This window comes from Ptychodera flava, unplaced genomic scaffold (assembly GCF_041260155.1).
Source record: "Ptychodera flava strain L36383 unplaced genomic scaffold, AS_Pfla_20210202 Scaffold_28__1_contigs__length_4768798_pilon, whole genome shotgun sequence".
Lineage (NCBI taxonomy): Eukaryota > Metazoa > Hemichordata > Enteropneusta > Ptychoderidae > Ptychodera > Ptychodera flava.
Window position 1 is genome coordinate 886,054 of NW_027248350.1, and position 26,146 is coordinate 912,199.

Consider the following 26,146-nt stretch of genomic DNA (forward strand, 5'->3'; position numbering starts at 1 on the left):
GCGGCGCTATTTGCTGAGATCTGGAACAAGCCTCTACGACCTGTGTTAGGTATACTCGTCTCAGCTGAAATATATATGTGCTTGTACCAAACACGTTAGTTATCGTTCTCTAAAACTTTTGGGCATCGTGAGAAAACATTTACCGATATTGAGCCAGTTTTGAGGAAAGTAAAAAAAACCTATGCTCTTTCACAGACCGTTATCATGATCAACTGACAGCTTATTTGAAGAAACATGAAATCCTATATTGACATGTTTCACGCGAAGAGCTTTTTAAGAGTATCGCTATTGGAATTAAAGAAATAGCTTTGCAGACTGTGAAATATTCCTGTACAAACTGAACACCTATATTTGTGTAATTTGCAAACTTTGAAACTGAAACGAACATCGATGGCAGCGACCGCGGGGCCGCGCCTCATCTCTCGGGGGAAAATTATCAGGCTCAAGCTTTACATGACCGTTGTCTTCAACACAGGAAGGAAACCATATTTGAAATCGATGCAAAAACTCTCTAATGAATTTCTCTGCCACTGATTTTTTTCTTTAAGACGATATGACGACTTATTTTTGAAATTGATGTGCACTCAGTAAGTCACGCTGTGCGGTGAACTAGATACAGTAGTCGCTGGACGATGGTACATGCTGACATTATTTCAAATCTTAGAGCAAGTCACATGTTTGTTACGACCACTTCACCGTTATATTCACTTAGTTTTAGTCAAGAATTCTTTAAAAAAGAAGGACAGGAAGAAGCTTCGATAGAAAGAAATGGTGACCATTATTGCTCCTGAAGTAAAAGCGATTGTCACCGTCGCTTCCTCTTACAACAGCGATGGTGTTCATCATTATTGTGCAAAGAAATTTGATTGGCATTATCTGAGAATTCTCAGTATATTTCTGTCACTCATCTGTCTGTCTGTCTGTCTGGCCCCCCCCCCTCTCTCTCTCTCTCTCTCTCTCTCTCTCTCTCTCTCTCTCTTCTCTCTCTCTCTCTCTCTCTCTCTTGACCATGCCTTCCTTTCTAGCGATGAGTACAGTCACTGGACCATGGAATTAAAACTATAGCGGAAGGGGTGGTGAGCCGAGATATCGGCCATTGGCACTGCAAACCTTGGGTTCTAGCAAACTCCCATAAAGTGCAACCTCTGCAGTTGTACGGTCTAGAAGTGGAAATTGTTCTCAGCGGGTTACTTGCTCATGTTAGCACTAACAAAGCTTACTCCGTGCCAGCAATCTTATCACCAAAATATCATTAGGGTCGTCATGCTTAATTAACGTTTAATTAATCCATTTATTCCTCAAATCGACATACAGATCTACAATAAAACGACAAAAAGGGACAAAACACGCGTAAACAGAACCATACCAACAAGGCAAAATCCCCAAGAAAGAGAAAAAGTAAAATAAAAATTACTTTTCCTGATAAAAAACGATACAAAACTGTACAGGAAATGGAATACGTCAATAGCATGGGAAAGATGTCGTTGAAACCTGTCATTATTTCTGATACACGCTAAGCTTAGTTTCTTCTCAATTGACTGTGTTAAAAACTTGTTTGCATATGGAACAATCATGAATACATCAGTTGGTGAAATCATATCGTCTGATATATAGTACAAAGTTAGTTTTACAAACAAGTTATTGAAAAAAATGTACATGTCTGGTTAAGTATAGCAGATATATCAATGAAAATAAACATTTCTCAGTCGACAAAGTAAGACCAATGTTATCAAATGTATCTGTTCACAGGAGACGAAGTTACAGTAATAATATCACAACATCGCTGAAAGGAAGAGGCAATAAACTAAAAAACTGAATGACTTATAGGCCTACCCAAAACCTACAATACAGCTCCTCTAAACGGCAATGAATAGTTTGTTTGATTTTATCAATTTCCTGAATGAATATTTGTAGATTTTTAATCTCCACTTTCACTTTCGTAATGATTTTTTTTCACATTTTTTTAATTTTTCTCGTAAAAGGTATACATGTCTAAAAACTACAACGAAGTGACCAAAAAAATGACATGACTTTAAGCAAGTTTCAATTTTCTGAGCTTGAGCTCTTTGATACAACTCGTTTCTCATAACAATCACAGAAGGAAATGACTCTCAATTTGTAATTTTATTGGTTTTTGTTTCGTTCACAACTTTAGTGACAAAACATATCACGTCAATAAGTAACAATAGCTGCTTTGTCGCCTAGCAACCAGCTGGTCCATGGACGGCGTGGTGCAGACACGTACGTTCGTTCAGTGACCCGGCGGACTAATTTGACAAAGTTCACCAACTGCCTTGCAGCTGTATTCACGGTCAACACAATCTGGGGTGTGATTTTTTACAATTTAATCGGTATACAAAAGTATTGCACATTTAGGTCACAAACAAATCTTGCATAGACAGAGCAACATTTTTCATGTGCACTATTTTTTCACGGCGGATGCAGTCCGTCAGGCCGAAGTACACACCTCACGCCAACACATGGCCATGGCATCAGTACTGGCGACTCGATCACATTGTGATCTCCCTGGAAATCGTAAAATCTGGATATATTACTTCCTTTAGAAGAACGATTTTGACAGATTCAAGCGTGGTACACTGAAAAGAATCTACAGGTAAAGTTTGAACATTGTATCTATTGATTTGCAGCAAATATGACAAGATTTGACATCGATGCTTTGATCAATGGTTTCAATGAATACAACTGCCAATGCAATCATGTATAAAATTATCAAAACACAACTTGTAAAAAATATGAAAATTTCAACCGATTGCTTTGATTTTCACTTTCTCAGCTTCATTACATTCTGACGTGAAATTCTAACCCTAACATGCCATGGAAAATTTCAAGCATTTCCAAGAAAAACCATGATAATGTTTACATTTTGCAATGCAATCATCTCAAACCATTGAATACAAACAATACCTTCATCAATTTTCAAAAATATTCTTTTAAACAAATATAAAATTTCAACTGATCATTAAAATTTCCACTTACCCAGATCAATTACATCAAGACGTAAAATTCTAACCCAAACATGGCAGGGAAAATATCATCAATTATCAGAAAAATGAGAATATTTGTATTCTTGCCAATTGCTCTTCAACAAACCAGAATACACACAATTTCTTGACAGTTGTACAAAAAATTACTCTTAAAAAAAATACAAAATTTCAACCAATGACTTCTATTTCACTTGGAGTCTCTTCTTTACGTCCTAACGTAAAATTCTAGCCCAAACTTGGCTGAGAAATATTGAGAGTTTTGGTGAAAAAAGAGGAATTTTCACTTTGGATGGTGTTGTTGTGTTGTAGAGTTGTATTTACTGCAAATTGCATAAACTGTCTTCTCATATTTCTTACGTGTAAATTACACGCACAGTGTCATCACTGAAATCTTTATAAACTATTCTACCGTCTGCAAACACTGCAATGAAGGTAGGCTCTCCATCTTCCGGTACAGTTACATCTGTCAGGTATTCACCCTGTGCACTAAAGATCTTTACTTTATTCTCATCTGCTACATAAATATTTTCTCCAATTGCATCAACACTGACTCCACATGGCTTTACTAAGTGTTCATGTCCAAATGTGTGCAATGTGTTGAGATTACTGTCCAAAACATAGATACAATGTTCATCTTCACATGACACTATGAGTTGATATTTGCTATTCAAGGTCAGATCGTAGGGTTTACTGAGTTCTTTACTGGAAATCATTTTACCAGCCTTGCTGTATTTTATCACACGGCCATTCCAGTCTGCTACAAAAACAGTGTTGTCTGGACCAAGACATATTGCAGGTGCACTAACTTCACCAATATCAATTATTTGTTTCAATCTACTCTTTGCATCGCACACTAGAATGCAATTGTTGCCATCGTCGGCAATGTAATACAAATTACTTTTAGACATTTTCACATCTGTTGGTCTGAAAATATTTGGCAAGCCATGAAAAGTGATTGTTGATATGATCTGTGCAGTGTCTGCTGTTACTGTCTTCACACTGCCAGGCTGCTCATCATATTCGTCATCATCATCTTCATCTCCCTTGTCACTGACAACTACTTGTTCATTCTGGTTTATTGTCAATCCAAGTGGCCACCAGACTTCTCCTGGTCCATTGCCTTGCCTTGACAATCTTCTGACTGTGTCTTTGGGAACAATACCTGCCATTACAAATGGAGGTCAAAGGTCAAGAGCAGTAAAACAATAAACTATCAGTAGAAATTACCCTTCCTTGTCATGAAATTTGCATATTTTTGAAAATTATTCGATGAAAAAAGTGGAGAATGGCTTAGAGTATACTAAATGTTCCAAAAATTGAATGGTAACGCCTCTGTTTCCATGGCAACCTGCTCATTCCTTGATAATTTCACTTTTCAATGATTATTCCAATGAGAATTGGCCATGTTGGTTTACGGTGTGAATTTTTTGTTCCCGGAGTGTTGTGTTTCAATGTCAATTTCTTACCGACCTGATAATTAGTACCTCATTTACATATTTAATGAATTTAACTAATTAGTTGTTGTCGAAGGTTACCAATGGTGTTTCTAATATTTGATGACTTCACCAAGTGAATAAAATGTATGGGCATAGACATTACTGTTGTTTTCGTTTCATTGTTAGTTCTTCTCTGGTAATGCTAATTTGCATATTTAACAAATTTCTGTAATTAGGCAATATCTTTGGAATGGCTGATTTGACAATGATGTGACTTAGCAGTATCATGCAATAAACAATTTTGCATTTATAGAGATTTGTTTGGTCAAAGTGAACTTTACACTAATTACTAATTTGCATATGAAACGTAATTCGTTAATAAGGCAATATCTTTTTAATGGCTGCTTTGAAAATGATGTGGTTTATTAGCATCATGAAGTAAACACTGTGGATTTGTAGAGATTTGTTTGGTCAAAGTGAACTTTACACTAATTACTAATTTGCATATTAAACGTAATTCTTTAATAAGGCAATATCGTTGGAATGGCTGCTTTGAAAATGATGTGACTTAGCAGTATCATGAAGTGAACACTTCTGCATTTGTAGAGATGTATTTGGTCAAAGTGAACTGTACACACTAATTACTAATTTGCATATTTAACGAATTTCTGTAATTAGGCAATATCTTTTAATGTCTGCTTTGAAAATGATGTGACTTAGCAGTATCTTTTGCATTCGTAGAGATTTGTTTTGTCAAAATTAAATTTACACTAATTACTTATTTGCATATGTAATGAATTTCTGTAATTAGGCAATATCTTTGGAATGGCTGCTTTGAAAATGATGTGACTTGGTAGTTTCACGGAGTAAACACTTTTGCACTCATAAATATTTGTTTGCACCATTGAAGTAAATGGTGTAAAAAATGACAAATTTGCATATCAATGAACTTCTTTAATTAGGCAATATCTTTGGAATGGCTGCTTTGAAAATGATGTTGCTTAGCAGTATCATCAGTGAAGCTAACACTTTTTTTGTTTGTAGAGGTTTTTTGTCATAATTTGCATATTAATGAACAATATAAATTAAGTGATATTTTGGTGATGCTGCACTATATCTATTGTATTCTTTCATTCTACCAAAACTTGATTACACATTTGACTAATCGTCATGTGTTATTGGTTAGATTTTCATCTCTGGTTAACTATTTGAATTCAAAATGGAGTTGCATGTTGAGCATAGATGTAAGGTTAGATACATTAATAATAACATGATGATTTCCATGATTGTCTCTAAGCTAGAGGGACTTTATTATGACTCAGTTTGTAATTGTGATTTTTCTTCTGTCTATTTCTGATTTATTTCTTGAAAAGCTTTACTTGCTCACATGATCAAACATTTTGTCCGTGTGTGTCATTCTGATGGTCTTTTTGTCTGCATGATTGTCGATATCTCAACAACGGCATATCATATTTGAATCAAATCTGGTACATCTATTGTATTTGGGAATGGCAAGAACTGATTACTTTGGCATAATTAAGACTTATTTGCATGATTTTTTTGGTTAAAAATCAGACATTCTCAGAATTAAATGTAATATCTTATGAACAGATATCATAAGGCAAATTTTGTGCGTCAGTATTATGACAATGGCTCTGCTTTTTTGCATAAGTTATCTAATGAACTTTCCTATTTAGGGATACTGATCTTGATTAGCTTGAACAAAGTTGGTAAAACTTGTAATGTATATTGATAATATACTATGATAAAACATTAATGAAAGCCATTTCGCATTTTTACATCAGTTTATAGATATTTGCATAATTGACAAACTTTTCCTAATGAGGAATTTGTATCTGGAGTGGCGCAACCGCAATCGATGGAACTTGCTATGCACATGTAATAAGGACAGTAATGAAAGTTGTTCAGCGTTTTTACAACAAATACGAACAAATTTACACATTAAGCGAACTTTCATATTGGGTACAAAAATTTGAAAGACTTTATCAAAAGTGATGAAACTTGCTACTTAATTCATGGAGAGATTAGCAGTCCCGTGCCTCGTTTTTATTGCTAATTTTCATATTTAATGATATTATGATTGAACTTATCAACAGTGGTTGACAGACATCGATCAGAGTAAGATTATATATAGCCCAAACATGGACTATATATGTGCCCGAGGGTAGGTGACCATTTGCCGACGTAAGGAAGGCAAATGGTCTCCTGCCCCGCGGGTACATAGTCCCTTGTTTGGGCTATAATATTTTTATTACATGCCTCTCTTAATCAGTGTGCACCAAAAATATTTACGTTTATTGGCAAATTTTAGTCGAATGCTATATTTTCATTTTAGACGAAAAACTGTTAGAAATAGAACGATTTTCATCATCGGATGGCGCATTGATATATTTAAACTACTGTTATGCGGTTGATCGATATTTTTATGCGAAATTTTCCAAAAACCGGATTTTCTGTGCAAAACATGAATTTTAAGACTTTCACATCCAAAAGTTTCAAGTTGAAAATAGTTCCGGTTCACTTTCAGTCCAGTGATGACTATGCGGCCCGCAACGTCATCGGCGAGTTACCATTGAATCCTATGGAGCGCGCGAAATTTGATATACGAGGCATGTAATAAATACATGTAGTTGCACAGAAAATTAACTTTCCGGACAAATAATGAGCCAATTATTTAGGAATTTTGCTTTTTATGTATGGCAGGGCTGCAACAAATTTGATGAATTTTGTTCTGATATTGATCATAACAGGCCGTAGGCATATTGAAAGACATTTTACAGTTTATTTCAGTTAGTCATTGTGTGCAAATTTAATGAAATTGTGAAATTGTAGATAATGAATGGTAGAAAAAGTGTCATCTTACAGAAAACTACAACATACACTGTGGTTCACTTCACATCTGGCTTTATATGCTGTAGGTAACAGTCAGTAGACAATAAATATGAGAAAATTCTTGTACTCATCTTATTTTCTTGCAATAGGCAATACATTACAATACATGTAACCTTGTGAGTTTATGCAGACGTTGCTTTATGATAAATTTCACCCCTAAGAAAATGTACGAAGCTGATTACGAATGAAGTATTGCCTTTCTTTTCAGGGTGGATATTTAAGACATCCATCTGCATGTGACTGCCAGATGTTGGAACAAACAATTGTGTTGCTGATGAAGCAATGAAAATTAAGGATTACTTCTTTATGGTTATCACAGGCATGAATGAAAACTGCTGAGTCAGCATACTTTATAGTTCTTCTTTTTAAGACAAAGTTAACAATCTGACCTCTCTGGTGACACCACTTTTACTTTTAGGATACATTTTTCAAAATGTTTATTCACACTCATATTTGGCCATTCGTGAAAATTGTAAAAACAATGACCATGACCTTCTCTTGATGTCTGTATACAAAGCAATGGAATTGGTTGACAATGCTCCACCCATCCCAGGACAGGTAGATTGTCCTCTGCCTTCAGATACTTAGATACTGTATCTCAGTATGAAGTATGACAATATTGTACGGATGATTAAAAGGTAAATGACAGCTATCCTTAGATTTAGTAAATTTGTTTATTTAATAAGCTAGTGTGTTAATCATTCCATTTAAACTCCTAAATGCCACAGTGACTGCTAAAGCTATCCAGTTTTACTATCAACAAATATTTTGACGACAGTAGGGACAATTATTATGTATCAATGTTATGTTTTAATAGCGTTCACAACACTTGTTGAGCGTAGTAGTTTCAGGGCTCAAAATTAGCGGAAGTCCCACATCCACAGACTACAAACTTTTCCCTGGGGCTACCAAAATCCATGAAATGGTAGCCCACATGGACTACCAAGAGCCTGAGACATGAAACTCGGTCACTACCACTTGGCGTGTGACAACAGCCACTTTGGGATGAGTTAAATGCATCAACCCATCTGGAAGTAGAACAGCAAAACTATGACATTGTTATGCAAATTACAAAAACAACATGCAGGGGGATTTTTTGAAACAAAGTTTCAATGTCTGAACTGATAACATGGATGACAGGCATAGGGAGTGATGGCCAATGAACATGTATTTTCATTTAATTTTGTTTCTTATGCATCAATTACCCCGGCGAAAGTGTCGGTGGTCTAACATGGACTACCATGTTAGTTCATGGTCATATGACCATGTTCAACCTTGGTAGTTCATGGTCGACCATGTTTGTTAAATGGCACAAATTACCATGGTTGTCCATGGTCACCAACCATGGTCAACCACGGTAAACCAAGGTAGTTAACCATGGTTAACCATGGTTGACCATGGGCATCAAACGTGGTTGACCATGTTATTAACCTTGGTCAACCATGATCACCGACCAATGGTATTTGATGGTTTTTGAAACAAAACCTGGGTGGAAAATTGTCAGAATGGAAAAAATCTTGGGTATAAACCTCACCAAAACTCTGCAAAACACCAGTGATCCCTGACTGGTGTCATTATAACTTGACAGACTCACTTAAGGATCAGCAAACTTAGCCTCCATTATAGTGTCCACTGCAATAACAGCCAAGCCCTTCAGATTCTATCAAAGATCATCCTCCAACATCTTCTGAGTGTTTCCCTGAATGTTCCATGAGCAAAAAACCCCAAAATTGCTCCCAAAATCGATGTTCAAAGCACAGCTACTTTTCCAGTTGTTCACTGAACAGACAATCCGTTTGAAGTGAATTTTGAAGATGGCTGCTTCAAATGAGCCAATCAAATGCATTGCTTTATGACATGTGACATCATGGTAGAGGGTCAAAGGTCCAATGACAATGGACCTATGACCTTGCCTATGTTGATATCATGTTTCGAGGCAAACATTGAGTGAGACTGAGATAGTCTTAACTTCCTGCCATTGTAGCAGTGCTTTCAAGCCATCCATGTCAATAATTCCAAGACATTCAGCTCGATATTTGTCCACAGTCTTCTGACATGAACAAGAATACAGCAAATTGGTCTAAGCTTCCCGGGCAACGACATTAATTCTCTCTAACAACTGTGAATGATGTCAAGAGACTCAACTATGTAAATATAGGAGTGTATATACATACGCCTATTATCAATATGATCATCAGGAAAATTGGGCATCAATATTAAACTCATGAGTCATCAAATATCATGGTCAACCATAGTTGACCATCGATAACCATGGTCATAAATACAATCAGTCATCAATACCATAGTGAACCATGGTAGCAGATATCCATAAACAGGTCAGCCATGATAGACCGTGGTTAACTGTGGTAGACCATAGTATTGGAATGCCTACTGTGGTCTCATCTCATAGCCGACCATGGTAGTTCATGGTCAAACATCAAAACACATCAAATACCTTGTTGACCATGGTACACCACAGTTGACATTTTGCCGGGTAGACATGTCTCCTCCACACAGAAAGCCCATGGTCTATTTTTAGCCTGCTACAGGTGCTGAGAATTGGTCGTTGTTATGGCGACTATCAAAATTTGCATACAACTTGAGAGTATGAGACAGGCTGTCAAGAGGTCACCAACCGGTGTCCCTTGGGTAAGGTTTGCAAGTATTCCTGTCAAATGTCAATAACTAGAAAATTAACTTCATTGTATGAAAAATAGGTCTTTTATTGTCTGGTTGATTAGAAAAAAATCCCTGAACAAAAATGCATGGGCTACCAGCCATTGTCACTTCGGTAAATAAAGTTGACTACCAGGAAAAAAGTTAATTTCGAGCCCTGACTTGTAGCAGCCATGCACTTGTTCATTGTGACAACAACAAAAAAATCAAAATATTTTCTGGTGGTGAACGCAATTGAAAATTTCAAACCCTGGCTACACAAACTTGGCATTATGGCATTCAAAGATCATCTTGTAAGGATAGGATTAAAGCATTTTCAGCACAATCATTATCATGTAGCACATGACTACACAAGTATTTATGTGCTGGACAAGTACATTTCTTGAAAACCAAACACAGGAGCATTGGCATTCAATGCAATTCAAATCTCCTGGTTCAGCTTGAATGGGTATGCATCCCCCCATTTTCCCTGAGAGGGAGATGTCTAGCCAAAGTGAGGGAGGAGACGACTTTTGCCATAGTGACACCAGTATGGCATACACAGCCGGGTTCTTACTAATGATGGAAATGTCTGTAGATCTCCTTGTCCTCCTTCCAACTTACAAGACACTGCAAGTCACACCAACCACATCCGTTACTAGCAGGATACGAAGCAATCTGAAATTAGCGGCATGGAGGGTTTCAGGCAATCTCTCATCACAGAGGGAATTTCAGCAGAAACTGCCTAGCTTATGTCAAATGCATGGAGAAGGGAACATCAGTCCTCCTGGAGAAAGTGGAGTGGCTGGTGTTGTGAAAGGCAAATTGATCCTTTTTCGGCATCTTTGGCAAATATCTTAGATTTCATCACTTACCTGTTTACAAACGGATATCAATATACCGGGTAGGTCCATTAATACATACAGATCTACCTTATCAGCCTTTCACCCAACTATTGATGGATATATGGTGGGTCAACACCCCAAAGTCATCATATTGCTAAGGGCAGTATTTAATGAGAGATCCCTGAAACCAAGGTACACTAATACATGAAATGTCGATCAGGTTTAAAGTCGCATTGAAAACATGGTTGAAAACAAGAAATTGAAGCAAAAGACTTGTCTCTAAAATTATGCATGCTATTGGCGCTGACCAGTGCTGGATGTCAGTCAGAAATTCAGACACTAGATATTGGTAATAAGTGTGACAATAGGGACTACATCACTTTCAGGAATTCTTCATTGACTAATTTAAGTAAGACAAAATTTGCATCAATCAAAAATTGTCAGATCAGAGCCCCTTCGGTAGCACTACTTTCCACATGTTACCATCACAACCTGTATTGTGTATGGTGTTGTATGTGCCACTATAGGGAAAAAGTGCGTGACTAGAGCGAGAAACTGACGCGTTCTCGCAATCGGTGAGAATCTGTTCTTATTCGCCGTTCATTGGCGAGAATCATAAAGACTCCGAACGGCGAGTCTTGATGATTCTCGCCAGTGAATTTCAATTCTCGCTGTACTTAATGAGAATTTCCATTCTCACCGGTGAGAATTTTTTCTCACACTTGATTCTCGCCAAGGAGTGCATTTCTCACCAATCTCCAGTGGAGATTAAATTTTCTCACCGACAGAGGTGAGAATAAGAACAGATTCTCACCGATTGCGAGAAAGCGTCAGTTTCTCGCTCTAGTCACGCACTTTTTCCCTATAGTGCATGCCTCAGAGAAAAGTTGTCAGAACCCTAGCGTCATATTAGTGGGAGTAAATTACCAGTTAACCAGCTGTTACTTAGCTATGTCAAACCTCACAAACCTGTAACCACTAGTACACTTGCCAGATGGCTGAAGTCATTGTTGAGTGCAGCAGGTATAAATACTGACATTTTAGGGCACATTCCACCCATTCTGCTTGTACATCAAAAGCAAAGCAGCAAGGGATTAACGTATCAGTCAAAGACATCTTGGCACAGGCTAACTGGTCAAAAGCATCCACAACTGAAGATATAAAATTCCCACCCTACACTCAACCACTTCTAAGTAGATTTCATACTTTCTGATCTTACAGGAAGCAGTAGAAATGCATGACATGGATAACAACTGGTACAGAACTCGTGGTGCAGTGAAGGACTTTATCTTGAGATTAAGATGTTACAAAGAACCCATAAAAGTATTGACTGTTAAGCATTGTTGTGAAATGGAGATCTTTTCATGGTTGTGTTTAGCAAATACTTCCCCTCTCAAACAGAAGTTGGGACGGCTTTGCAAATCATTGTTTAGTTCCCATATGGACAATTAATGAGGCTTTACACTGCTACAGTTGGATTTTATGCCTCTGGACATAGTTTCACTTCAAGATTCATGCATTGAGAGAGTTTGAATGAGGATCTGACCTCTTGCAGTTGAAAAAAAAGAAAAAAAAACACTCTGGACAGTACTGCATGCCAGGATGATCTTCAATCCGATTGAAAACTAGCCGTATTTTCTCTCCTGGGTTGGTAACACTGCTGGTGGACAGAATTGTCCCCGAGGTTATCGTTCGCCCAGTTAAAGCGATGAAATTTGTTTCTTCGCTTCGATTTAGTGTGTATGTGAGATGTATGATAGTGAGCATGCGTGCGTGAGTGCTTCACAAACTCTACAACGTGTTGAGTGGTCTCAGTCAGAAAAATGTAACAACTTAGCCGGCTATTGAACCACTCTTTTTTGGGAGTGGAGATTTAGCCGAGTGGTTCTGTCTGTGGCCTCTCAGCTAGGCGACTGATGCCGTATGTTGTGGGTTCGAATCCGATTAAAACTAGCCGTATTTGCACTGGTCATAACCAGATTTGTTGAGTTTATTGAAATAAAGTTCTCATGTTCTTGTTAACAGATTACATTACTGTATAGCTCTGACTTGCTGAGTGTGCTGTAGTGATGAGTGGTACCTTTAATTATGAAACTGCACCATTTAGTCGAAGGAAGTACAAGGCGCATGCTCAGACCTTTCCCTTTTTACTTTGGATGGCTGACACTTGAGGGCGCTACCGCCATTTCATGAGAAATGCACTGTTATATCTTAACTCGGTGTTTGTTCATGGAATTAGGATTCCATTTCACACACCTTTGGTGTGCTTATGAAATCTCCAATCATATCATGTAGCACATAACTTTACAAGTATTTATTTGGAAACTATTGTGCCATCAATATTTTAGAAAAGAAGTACTTTGCATCAGCTTAACATTGCAATGTTTGAATGTAAATTGAAAACAGTCAAAATGTTGTAAACGTCTAAATGTATCCAGTAGAATTTTTCCTTTGGTAAAGAATCATGGAGGTGTAAAGATTTAAATTTATTTGGAAACTATTGTGCCATCAATATTTTAGAAAAAGAAGTACTTTGCATCAGCTTAACATTGCAATGTTTGAATGTAAATTGAAAACAGTCAAAATGTTGTAAACGTCTAAATGTATCCAGTAGAATTTTTCCTTTGGTAAAGAATCATGGAGGTGTAAAGATGAGCCTAGATGGCTTATGTCATTAAATATGCTGATGAATATCCTTATATTTGTTACATAGACCTTGCGGCTCGCAACACAACCAAAACAACTACATGTAAGAAAGCTTTAGTTACCAATTTTACCTAAGCAGATAGCTATCGGTGTATGAACACAAGAAATGTTCAATGTTACGGCATTAGCTTTCCTAAGAGCACTATGACAAGTTGGCCATCATTTTGATAATAACAGCATTAGGCCATTTTTGAAATAGTATGGTTGGCCATCTTTAATGGAAAAATGAATGTATTAATTTTTTAGTAAATCAATTGGATGCATCCCCCCATCATTCATAAAGAGCAGACATGAGAAACCATAAGAAAAAATTTAAGTATTAAAAGGAAAACTAAAAGAAGAATCTATACCGAAATAAAAGTCAGAAAATAGCTCTCATCTTGGAACTCCCAGAGGATAAATGTACTTTTGTTTTTTTACTCTTTATGCCAACTGAGGGCGCTGGTTATGAACCTCATATGCTTGCATGTAAGGTATACAAGTAATGTTGCTTCTCCAAGGCAATGAACTACATAGCATGAACGAACTGAATACTGAATTTATATATGTAGGACACTGCCAGAAAATGGAGAATGAAACAACATTTGAAAGGTTTAACATTCTGATGACATGCATTAGAATTTTCAGGTCAATTTTTTTACAAGAATGTGCAAAGATTTTAAAAGATGTCATGACCTACATGTATTTACATGTAATTCTAAAAATGTCACACCTCTGACAAGTTTAATAGCCAGTGGATCAAGGTTACAGTTTATGGATTATAAATAACAAGGAGAACATTGGTGATTTCTTTACTGCTAAATACATGTGTATGTCAATTTGACCGTGCAAGGTCTTGTTTTGTGTTCCCTAATGAGTACCCTGGGAACTGATAATAATTAACATACATTGCAATGTGACAAAATATTACTGCTTTCTCTGTCATTAGCTAAGCACACAATTAGCTAATTAAATGTTGTGACTCAAATTGCTACTTTGGTAAAGTCATTAAACTGGTGGACAGTTATTTGGAATTTCTTTGGAAACGCTGACAAAAGAGTACTCTCTGGATATTTGTATTCACGTCAGAAATCCTTTGACGTCTTTGAAAAGACTGGTTTCCCTGCGATGCAATTCTTTATTTCACAATAATTTTCCTTGAATTAAGACATATCGTTTTCAAGCAACTTACTTTCAGTTTGTGAGGTTGTAACGAAATTTTTAATGTTGTCACTTTAAGTTTTAAAAGGACCATTTTATTCCGTTTTTCCTTTATTTTAAGCAAATTTTTGACTCTCGGAAAAAATGGCTTTCTGTGCAAAATCAGCTTTGTTGTTGCATGTTCTAATGTGTCGTAATGTTTCAACTCTAATGACACCAACAAAAGTTGCTGTTGGGTGGCATGAATTTCTGTGTAAAAATTGGAATGTAATGGTTTTGTGTGTGTTCCAGTGTCGAAAATGTTTGCTGAAAAGTTTATCTCCAACCGAGGTTTTATTTTACATTTTTCATTGTGAGATTAATTTTGTATGGAATAGAGACAGAACTACAATCAACAAGTTGATTAGCATCACTATATTTACATTGTACAACACAAAGGGATGCGATTTCAGCAATAATATAGTGAATCAAGAGTATTAATTTGATTCCAGCATTGAAATGATCTCTGCTTAATGGGAAAGGCATTCAAAGCATTATTGGCTCAATACTGCCTTGTAGGATAAAGGCTAAAACAGAGTACCAAGCATACATTTAATGGTTTTTTTATGTTCATGAACACTGGATCAACCGCTATATCAGTTTTAAGTCAACAAGTATCCTCTAACAGTGAGATGCAGCAAAGGCAGCATATCACTACAAGAAAATACAGGGACAGTTTTAAGCCAGATGCAGTGATGGTGCTGGTGCAGGACGAGATGCATGTTGCGAACAGTTTTTTCAAAGCAATATCTCTCAGCAAAGATGATAAGGAAACCCCCTCATACTATATATTTTCAAAAAGCAGAGACTCTAAAGTTTAGTATGATAGCGTTAGCTTACTTGAAGGATGAAGTAGGTGTATATTTGGGGTAAAAACCTCAATTTTGGTATTAATGATAAAATTAATTTAAGTCAAATTTGCCGCTTTTTTTCAGAAATGTAATAAATAATGTAATATATGTTAAAAACGACTATTTTATTTTGCATCTATCCTTATTCTGAAATGGCAAGCTGATTAAATTATGATTAGCAAAATTCAAATGCCTCTTATTCAAACGTACATGTAAAAGGTTTTTGCCAAATAAGATAGTCATTTTGTTAAATAGCATTTAACCCTTTCACCACCATGGTTTGTCCAAACCCATTGTTTTCTATGGTAAAGTTGGACCTGTATACAGGGAACTGGGGGTGAAAGGGTTAAAGAACATAATGTGGAAATTTGACCCAGCCAGAGTGGAGTTTAAATTCTTTGAAAATTTTGAAATTGGGAGGAAATATAAGCCAGGAATTCAGGTGGTTTTCATAAATTTGCATAAATTAACACTTCTTTATCACGCAACGTTCGACTGCTTGACAAGCTAAAAGTTGAACCCAGCCAATATTTTAATCTTGGGTTAACAAATTAATTAAATTGAATGAATACTTGCAAACAATAATTTTAGAGCAAAATACGCTGTGTTGGTTGCAGCGCCCCCTGAACTGGTATTGGTAGTTGTGTTGGATGACCAGGCAGCTGCAAAGCAGTGAATAAATAGGAGGGGGACTGGAGGTCTTTCCCTTTCTCAAGAAACTTGAGAAATTAGACATCAAAATATGATTCGGTGATACTTAGAATGACTGTCACACATGAACATTTTACATAACCACTTTTTTTAAATAATTTTTGCATGAAATGCCTTCCTGTTCATCATTTTTACAAATATATGTATTAGGCACTTTGTTTCTCTAGTATTAAACTGTGCACGGTGACTCCTGATTATTTTCTTTTGATTTTGAAAGACACTTGTTGAAAGTTTCATTGAGGATAGCTCGCTTGAAACACTAACTGCCTTAATTTGTGTAATATAGTCAAAGTAGAAATGCATTTTGTGATTGCTTGTAGTTTGTACTCAGGATATAAAATTTAACGCTTTCAATTCACGGTCACATACTACTAAATGCATTTTCCACAATCTCATCTTTGACATTCTTCATGATACTATAAGTGTGTGTGTGTCTGTGTTTGTGTCAGTGTCTGTTTGTCTGTGTGTGATACAGTACAAGGCTGTCTAGAATAAGTAACGATAAAACAGTTGTGGAGATCAACAAAATCTTACCTTTCTCGACTTGGCCCAATTGTAATTGAAGCGATGCCAGCTCCTTGTCTTTGTCTTTCATCTGTTCTGATAATTTGGCTTTCTGATGGTCAAGCTCTGTGATTTCTTCTGACAGCTTGTTCTTCCTCTTACCAGTTTCATAACCACGTTCTCCTGTGGATTCAATCCTCTGCTTCAGCTGAATTTTCTCCACGAGAAGAGAATGTTCTTGATTATCACTTTTTGTTTTGTCTTGATCTCGCTGATGTTTATGTGACCGCAATATGTTTAACCTGTCAGACTCCATTCCCCGCAGAGTGAAGACTTTCCCACTGATCTGAACTTGTTTTCCTTTAGCTGCTGATGTCTCCGAGAAAACACACACATACCAGTCCTCCGAAGAAGCGCAGTCACACCCTGCTCCGACGCAACCGCTGAAGAACCTAGTAATGAGTGAACTGTAGGTCGCCCATGTTCTTGTCTTGAAATGATTAGATGTAGATGTGGAGATACTGGGCTTAAATCTGACATGGTGGGCTTCCTTGATTTGATCTCGTAGACTGATGAAACACTGTTTCTGCGTGATTTCATTCTCTTTGAATCTGTACAAGGCATTCATATAGAATTAGTAAAACAATATAAAGTATAATGGAGTGCCGATGTAACAATAAATGCATAAAATAATTTTACCAATATTACAAATAAACTGTTGTTCCCAAAAGCAAATATTGTTATGTATGGAAATTGGCAGGCAACAAGCTCATTGCCAGCTTTCAACAGCTTTTTACACAGTAAGTTTGGCATCTTTTACGTACCTTGCAAGGCAAGTAGTTCTTTCTTACAGAGCTGGTATTCTTCCATGTTTATGATCACTTGCATAGAGAGGTACATCACACCAAGTTTCTTCATAACTTTTGGTGTGACCAGTATATCTTCCATCATCTTCAGCAGTCGTCCACTGCTGTACTCTGACATCAGACATTCCAGTGCTTCCAGTGATTTGCATTTCATTATGAATGAAATACTGCCTGTCTCGGTGTCAACGACTTCAAGTTCTTTATGCAGCTTGTTTAACTTAGCCTGAATTTTAGCTCTTTCCTTCGCCATTTCAACCTCTACATCTCTAAACTTTGCTGCCTTTTCCTCTAACTTCCGTATTTTACGTTTCAGCGCCATTGCAGTACGCCGCCTCCTTGGTGGAAAGAGGGCACGCTCCACATCTTTCACTGATTTGCCTTTCACCAATACAACACCTTCGATTCCAAGTTTTACTTTAACTTCGCCTGTTGATTGATTGCGAAGAACAAAACGTAAATCGAAATGTCAAGTGGCAAGATTTAAGCGTACCTTTTATTAACTAAGGACACCATGTTGGAATGACAGATCGGATATCCCGAATTTACAACCCTATGTCCAAGATGACATATGTTGTTCTCTCAATTGTTTTTCATCTCTCTCTGCATTCACACCAAGAAACGAAAATCGAATTCAAACTTGGGTACAACTCTCAGGACATAAATATTCAGCAACAGCTAAATACAAAAATATTAACTCAATACAGCACTATACAAAGATTAAAGTCTTCCTAATGATACTCACAATTATTACGTCCTTGTTCACTTGACAGTACTGAAGATGTACTTGTCGTGTCTGAGTTATCTGAATCAGTGTCATCCTTTTCGCTCTCTCCTGCCAAATTTATAACAAAAAGTTAGTTTCCATCTCAAAATGTTGAATTTCCATCTCAAAATGTTGTTTAATTTTCAACGTTTACATGTGATTATCTCAATATGTTGATATATTTTAAACGTTTCCAAGTGATTGAGCGTAAACATGGATTGTCGTGTATTTTTCTTCAAATCTATTCTATTTGAAAAGATTTACTGTTATTTGCACAGTCAACACATCATGCAGTGTCCTTAATTCACTCATTTGGACATGGAATAAAAAGCACGTTTGATAGTTACATCAATGTTTGCTTAATGCGTTAATTCACTTGATACAGAGCTGGCAATTTGTGAATTAATAATATTTCTACTGGGCACTTGTGAAAGTCTTAGATATATGTGGGAAATTAACTGCGCAGGTTTTAATATCCCGACGTTATTATTATAATAACTTCGGGATATTAAAACAATTACTTATAGTAGTTATATATTATCCATTTGCATGTATTTATTGGATTGTATTGAATGATTATGATTGATTTTTCAAAAAATTTGTCAATTATATCATGACCCACCTGAGTGTCTCTTCCTTTTCAGAGTTTGACCCTGAGTCACCGCTCTTTCACTTGCTCTCCTTTCATCAGTATTCCCCTTTTCATCTTGTTTTGCTGTATGTGTTACAAGATTGACACGACATTACTATATTCATACAAATGTGTCCCAAGCCAAATGAATGTTTAATATAACTGAACATCGAAGTTTTGTGTGAAATAATGTTTTGTCGGATGGATTACGTACTGACGGACTTGTTTTTTTCATGTCATCAGACCAAAAGCTGTAACCATATAATAGTGTTAAGTCTATTTTTGTAATGTTGAACTTCGACAAAGTTGATCATGTAGTAATATAAATTTGATATAAATGATTATCTTAATGCTGCCATTTAAAGGTAATACAGTAGAATGAACTTTGATCAAGATGTTTTAGAATATCTGAAACCATAGCATTATGACATGCTAGAAAGCTGTTAGCTACGGCTGAAGTTAACTTTTGTTATCTGTAATGAGATACCTACATTCGCTAAATTTCTCTGTTTGGCGTGCTGAACATTGTGTTGCTGGCTCTGATGAGTATACTTCATCTCCTGATGGGGTGCCTACATCTGATGTTTCAGCAGCTGTACAGAAGATACAAATTTTTACACATTTTTGTTGAGAGAACATAGAATTATTTCTTTAGCTTTTATCACTTGGCCATATTCATGGAAATGCACCAGATCGCAGAAAATAATTTTTAAACTTTTCCCATCATTGTCTGAATCACTGATTGATCTCTATTTCAGAGGCTGCAGTAACGATAGCAAAAATCATTCTATATCAAAGCTCATCTCCCTAAATACTTCTCATATTGTACAAGTAAGGCCCTTCACAAAGAAAATATTTCCCACATTTGGTGTTGACACCACAAAACTAAAATTACAAATTAAAAGTACCTTCCTAATTTCTACTGTCAACTTGTTAAAGGTCACACCAAAGATAGTCAAAATGTAAAATGAATATTGCAAAAAAGTCATGAATTAAGATTTCAATTCCATTCCAAAAAAAAATCATGGAATTAGGATTTCATTTCAATTTTTGATATTCTTTAGCTTATTTAAATCAATATCGCAGCTAAACTTATGGCCTCTCAGCTAGGCGACTGATGCCGTATGTTGTGGGTTCGAATCCGATTGAAAACCCTGGGTTGGTAACACTGCTGGTGGACAGAATTGTCCCCGAGGTTATCGTTCGCCCAGTTAAAGCGATGAAATTCGTTTCTTCGCTTCGATAAAGTGTGTATGTGCGATGTATGATAGTGAGCATGCGTGCGTGAGTGCTTCACGAACTCTACAACATGTTGAGCGGTCTCAGTCAGAAAAATGTAACAACTTAGCCGGCTATTGAACCACTCTTTTTTGGGAGTGGAGATTTAGCCGAGCGGTTCTGTCTATGGCCTCTCAGCTAGGCGACTGATGCCGTATGTTGTGGGTTCGAATCCGATTGAAAACTAGCCGTATTTGGGGAATTTTTACTAATAGAACGAAAAACCTTTAATTTTGAGGCTTTACTTTATTACGCCTTGTGCGTAAATATCAGAATGTTTATGTGAACATCACATCACATCACATCAAGCGCGACATCGCTGCAAGTCGTCCATATCTCAATGAAACCCAAGAAGGAAGACACCAGGATACAAAAATCGTCATACAGGAGGAACATTTTAAGGTGCAATATGCTATATCAACTGTAACCGATCTAAAACTGCTCAGCTTTAAATCTATCCTGATTTCGATCATCGTACGGCACGGAGCTCGCGCGGAGAGGAGACGCCATTTTGTTAGTTTACCTTTAGAGTTGCCATGTCAACAGTCGTTGAGCGCGCGACATCCCTGTCACGCCACGCGCTCACTACCTGTTCGGTGGAGACTGTAACCTCCACAAATGTAATAATCTCCACAAATGTAATATCAACCACAATTGTAATAAAATGCACCCATAAATGTAATATCGCCCATAAATGTAACAAAAATCAACCACAAATGTAATATATATACCAACCACAAATGTAATAAATGGTAACCATAAATGTAATAAAAAAATCACCCATAAATGTAATACTTGTCAACCATAAATGTAATAAATCTATTTTGTCGTCGCAATTGAGGAATCAGCCCTTAAATATTGATCTATGTAATAAGGAAAGCAACTCCACACATTATTCATTTCTTAATTGTTTGCGTTTAGTGTGTTTTGCATATTTGAAAGTGTATTTTGCGTTTCCCTGTTTTGTGTACAGAACTGATTGGCCATGGCTAGACACAGCTGTAATCTGAACGTCAGTGCAGTCTATACTCCAGAGTGGGGAAGACTGTATAACACTACGATCTTTTAACGCCGGTTTTTCGAAATTGCCGTTCTTTCTTAATCAATCGCCTCAAATTCGTCTTCAGTGGATAAATTGTGCGGAATAATCGATAGATTGTCTGTATTCCAATGTTGTCCCACTTGAAGTTTGTTCCTTCACTAGGGATGCCAGGATGTCTTGTTCTACTGTATTCAAGTTAGTGTTCGTATTGTTTTTTACTAGATTGAAATATATGTTCTCGTCAACATGTTTTGTGTCGTAAGTTTCTGTTATAAGGTTTTATATTTCTCTGTTATTTGTTCTGAGTCATCTGTCATAAACTTTGTGTGGTATCACTGGTTGACGAGTTATTTTGACGCTTCCTTATTATGTAATTATCAGTGTCTAGAACTGCTGTTCCACTTCCATTATCTAACGGTTTGATAAGTACCTCGCCGTTTTCTGATAGCGTTCTCAAAGTATTCTATTCTGTGTTTCGGAAAGGAAACCTAGTTTCAGGAAAGTATGCAATAACATTACACTAGTCTTATTAAAGTTATTATTTACTCAGGGCATTGATAAACAAATGATCACATATGCAAGTTCAAGTTTATTACATTTATGGTTGAGTTTTATTACATTTATGGTTAATTTGTTCATTACATTTGTGGTTGAGGGTTGTTAAATTAATGGTTGACTATTTTATGACATTTGTGGTTGATTTCATTACAATTGTGGTTGATATTACATTTGTGGAGATTAATATTACATTTGTGGAGGTTACAGAGACCGTGCACAGTGCCGGCGCCGTGCAAACGGCAGAATGTTTGCTAGAACTTGACCAAAAAAATACCATGGGAAAACATTTCAAGACTCAACGTGATATTTCCGTATTTTGCAACCAGAAATACCCGTGTTCCTCGAAGCCCTTCAAGTTTTATGTCGGTGACATGGCTTCCCAGGCGGGAGAGGCAGCCATTTTGTTGTTTACATTGTTTACCAACAAACTGCTAATGTAGTTCGGGAAAACTCTAAAACTGATGACGTTCATCGTGCATATCTCAACGTTTACCGTGAAATATCACGCTGATATTTTACGTTGAACGTCACTAGGATGTTGCAATATGGGCATGGGTATATGATAAGGTATTAAAACAACATGATTACAACTTACATTGGTGCCGACCACTTTGATCAGGCTGTATTTCCATCTGCTTTCCATCTCCTTCTGCAGTTTGTGAATCAGCCCTGGCAGCTGGTATGCTTTCTTTGTCATGTCTTACACCTAACAAGTTAGAAAGTAGAAATCGATCTTTCAGTAACATTCAGAAACTGTATTATATTACCATACGTTTGTAACGCTTAGTGAGTTAATGATGTCTTTGGCTTCATCCATACATTAGGCATAATGATATAATTCTAAATCTTCAAATACTATGTGAATTGCGTCCACAGCCACATTTCTCTGTTCTAATGGTGGAGAATCCGGGTATTTTGAATCAGGTGGCAATGGTTTACTAATTCTTACAAGATAACGACTAGAACATTTACCTGTTGGGGTGTGATGATCTGTGTCAACGTCCACTTCTGCCATCTGTAGTTTAGTTTTCATAAATTTAACAAACACAGCATTGGTTTCCTTAATTTTAGGCATTACTTCTGTCTGTACCTTCTGTTTGATTATCTTCATTTTTTTCAACACAGCGCCGTGTTTCTTAATCGTGTATATGATCTTCTCTGCTAGCACAGCTGCATTGCCATTCATGTTGATAAGCAAGTCGGTCTCGAATTCCTCCATGAACTCCTCAACAAAGCTGTGGCAACTAGAACCCTGTGGCGCTAACACTGGAACTCCAATGGCCATCGACGTTAGAGCTAGATCTAGGACGTTGACCGACTTTGGGGGAATGAGAACAAGGTGTGAAGTATGCAGTTCACATTCAAATTCTTTCAGTGATGTTGTCGAGAAGCATGTCACTTCAAGTTTTGTGTGTGTTTGCAGACGTTTTTTTATTTCACTTTCCTTACCAGGAGGTACCCCAAGTATCTTCCACTTTGGTGGTTTGGTAAGCATCTTGACAAAACTCTCAGTAACTTCTTTCATTACCTTGGCTAGGTAGATGTGTTTGTCCAGACTGTCGGCATCATGTTTATCAAGGAGAGAGCATATATGGATGAGCCCATTCAGCTCTGCCACAGGAGGAGAAAGATTGAAGTATTTTTCTTCAGGCACAGGAGACAGCCTAAAGTGTTTGCCTGTTGCAGTATTGATATCAATAAATCTCTGTCTAACGAATTCAAAGGCATTTAATCCAATCGACGATATCACATCAGCAGACTTAAATTCCTTTTCAAGGAAGACTGAACGTTTATAATATGTGTCAACTGAATAGCCAAGAAAACGTTCCGATATTAGATCGTGGCTCCATAGATTCACAATCTGGATGTGTGCAGTAGGGAAAAGGTCACGTTTTATTCGTATTGCATGACCCGAAGAGATCAACTCGAAGCCAACCACCAAAGCTACATTCTCTATGGCTCTCATATCAGGGAAGAAATTTTCATGTTCCATCAACCAATCGGACTTTGGTTCCAAAGCGTCGAATTGAGGCCCAACCACTTCGCAAGGCAAACACAGCTTTATTCCACGATCTTTTGCCTCCTTGTTTATGGTTGGATTTGTCTTCAATAGGTACAGTGAACTAACATTCCAATGGCTTGAAAAAGTTGTGTAAGAATTGACACTGCGCCAGCTACACCACCTTGAAGAGCGCATTCCCATCGTTCACACACAATCAAAGCAGCAGGTTTGTTTTGCGTCTTCCTGTACAAAAGGAAATACAAATTCTACTTGTAACATTTCTCAAACAGTCCCGTCTATTACCAACAGTTGACCACAAAACCAGACATTACTAAAATTATAACCTGGAATCACATCGTCTGTACCCAACACTGTGAAAGGCTGGTTGAGCAAATGCATCATTGAACTCTAAACAACGTCTAAAATTTCTTTTGATATTTGCTTTCTTCCTTTCTGATATTGTGATCTAAAAGTAAGCAAAAGACAATTCACTGTATATGATATTTGCATGTAAATGCATGAGACTGGTGCCTATTGACACAATAACTCTAATAGAGTGAACTACTCAACAATTGCAGCATATTTACAATCACAGAACCCTTCCCTTTAACGCGACTAGTTAGCCACTACTTCCTTTGTGACCGGTAAGGCTATTTTGAAGAAGGGAAATACATAATGAATTGAACAGGATTGATTTTAGAAGAACACAGTAGGCTTGGTTAGTGTATATCTTTAAGCACTGATAAACATTCCTTACATTTGAACATTGGATAAGAATATAGCAAAGGATATTTGATAAGAAGATATCAACTGACTTCAACTCATTAAGGATGATGCAGACTCATGCTCAGTCATTTATATGACAATATTCAAAGTGAAAGACTGGGAATATATCTATCATTCATTATTTTACCGGTTCAAATTAAAGTGAGTCAAGAGTGGTACAAAAGTACCGTTTCTTGTCTTGGAACCTTAAGGATATGTTTACTTGTCTTGATGAGTCTGCACCTCTCTAGTTCAATGATACTAGTGCACAAAATAAATATTTCGATTCCAGGTTTTCTGCCACCACAAAAACTATCAGTAATAACAACAGAGTTTAAGTAGTCCATGTTCACGGACGAGTACTTTTGTTAGTCTTAGCACTCTTCAAAGCGATTGAGATAGGTGGAGGTGGCATAGTCACTTCCGTCAAACACAGTGTTATCTCTGTCGGACACTGCAGTACTCTCCGTAACACTTACGTAAGTAACTTCTGTCCACATTTAGTTCACACGCCTGACCTTATGCATACTCTTGCCAGTCCTGTACAGACTCACACGCCATCTCAGTGGAAACCATTCTACAACTATGTAGCCAGACCTGCCATGGTTATTATCATACCTTACGTCATGCACCTTTTCATCCACATTAACACTTCTAATACACTTAGTCTGCTCCAATTCTGATCACAATATATATCTGAGTTCTCTTCCGTGGATACATATGCTGTATCCCACAGAAGTTTTCCCACTCCATGACAGATGACACAGTGATGATACTTTATTACAGAGTATCTTAAACTTTAAGAAAACTCTTTTTTCTTAAACCAGATACGCCTCCTTAAGTGTTTCATCTCTTTACATTTTACTATGGGAAGCGTTATTTATTGATATTCTCATAGCTCCATACATGAATGGCAATCTTATGATGCACACTATCTTCCTCATAAAAATATGTATGGTTAGTGATATATTGGTAGTAACTTTATTAAAAGTACTTCCAGTGTTGTGCTTTTATTATTTGCTTTCTGCCTCGCTTAAGATACTGTAATTCGCCCTGTTTTTGTGAACTTTTAATGGGTGATGACGTTTCCATTCAGAGAATATTTTTCCGTTTCTTAATTCATGTCATTAACCCATGGCTGTGCATTTACTTGTTCTGTTACAGTATTTTCTTTCCTTGTTACTGCTTATATGCTGGTCACGAATTCTTCTACATGGTGTAAGTCGATAATATTTGTTCTTGCTTTCCTATGGCCAGTAACATGAAACTTATCAGAATGTATTCATGAAGAGAAAGGGTCCATTCATCCATCCATCAGATAGATTGCTTTTACCTGGACTTATGAAAAGTATGAGCGGGACTTATACACTTTATTAGTGCTTATGAAATGAGTAAGTGAGATTAATAATCACCTATAACTTCTTATGTATTTATTC

The 26,146-nt window shown here is 36.8% G+C and overlaps 2 protein-coding genes across 2 annotated transcripts; both read right to left on the reverse strand.

Moving 5' to 3' along the window:
- Positions 1–1,374: 1,374 nt before the first annotated feature.
- On the reverse strand, positions 1,375–19,139 carry LOC139127007 (uncharacterized). Its single transcript, XM_070692937.1, has 5 exons — positions 19,057–19,139; positions 18,414–18,503; positions 17,630–18,097; positions 16,836–17,416; positions 1,375–4,167 (listed from the first exon to the last, which is right to left on the reverse strand). Exons 3-4 carry the CDS (start codon positions 17,988–17,990, stop codon positions 17,103–17,105), a joined length of 675 nt encoding a protein of 224 aa, XP_070549038.1. The 5' UTR covers positions 17,991–18,097; positions 18,414–18,503; positions 19,057–19,139; the 3' UTR covers positions 1,375–4,167; positions 16,836–17,102.
- On the reverse strand, positions 3,359–4,174 carry LOC139126947 (tripartite motif-containing protein 2-like). The gene has a single exon (XM_070692868.1). It carries the CDS (start codon positions 4,172–4,174, stop codon positions 3,359–3,361), a length of 816 nt encoding a protein of 271 aa, XP_070548969.1.
- Positions 19,140–26,146: the final 7,007 nt, after the last annotated feature.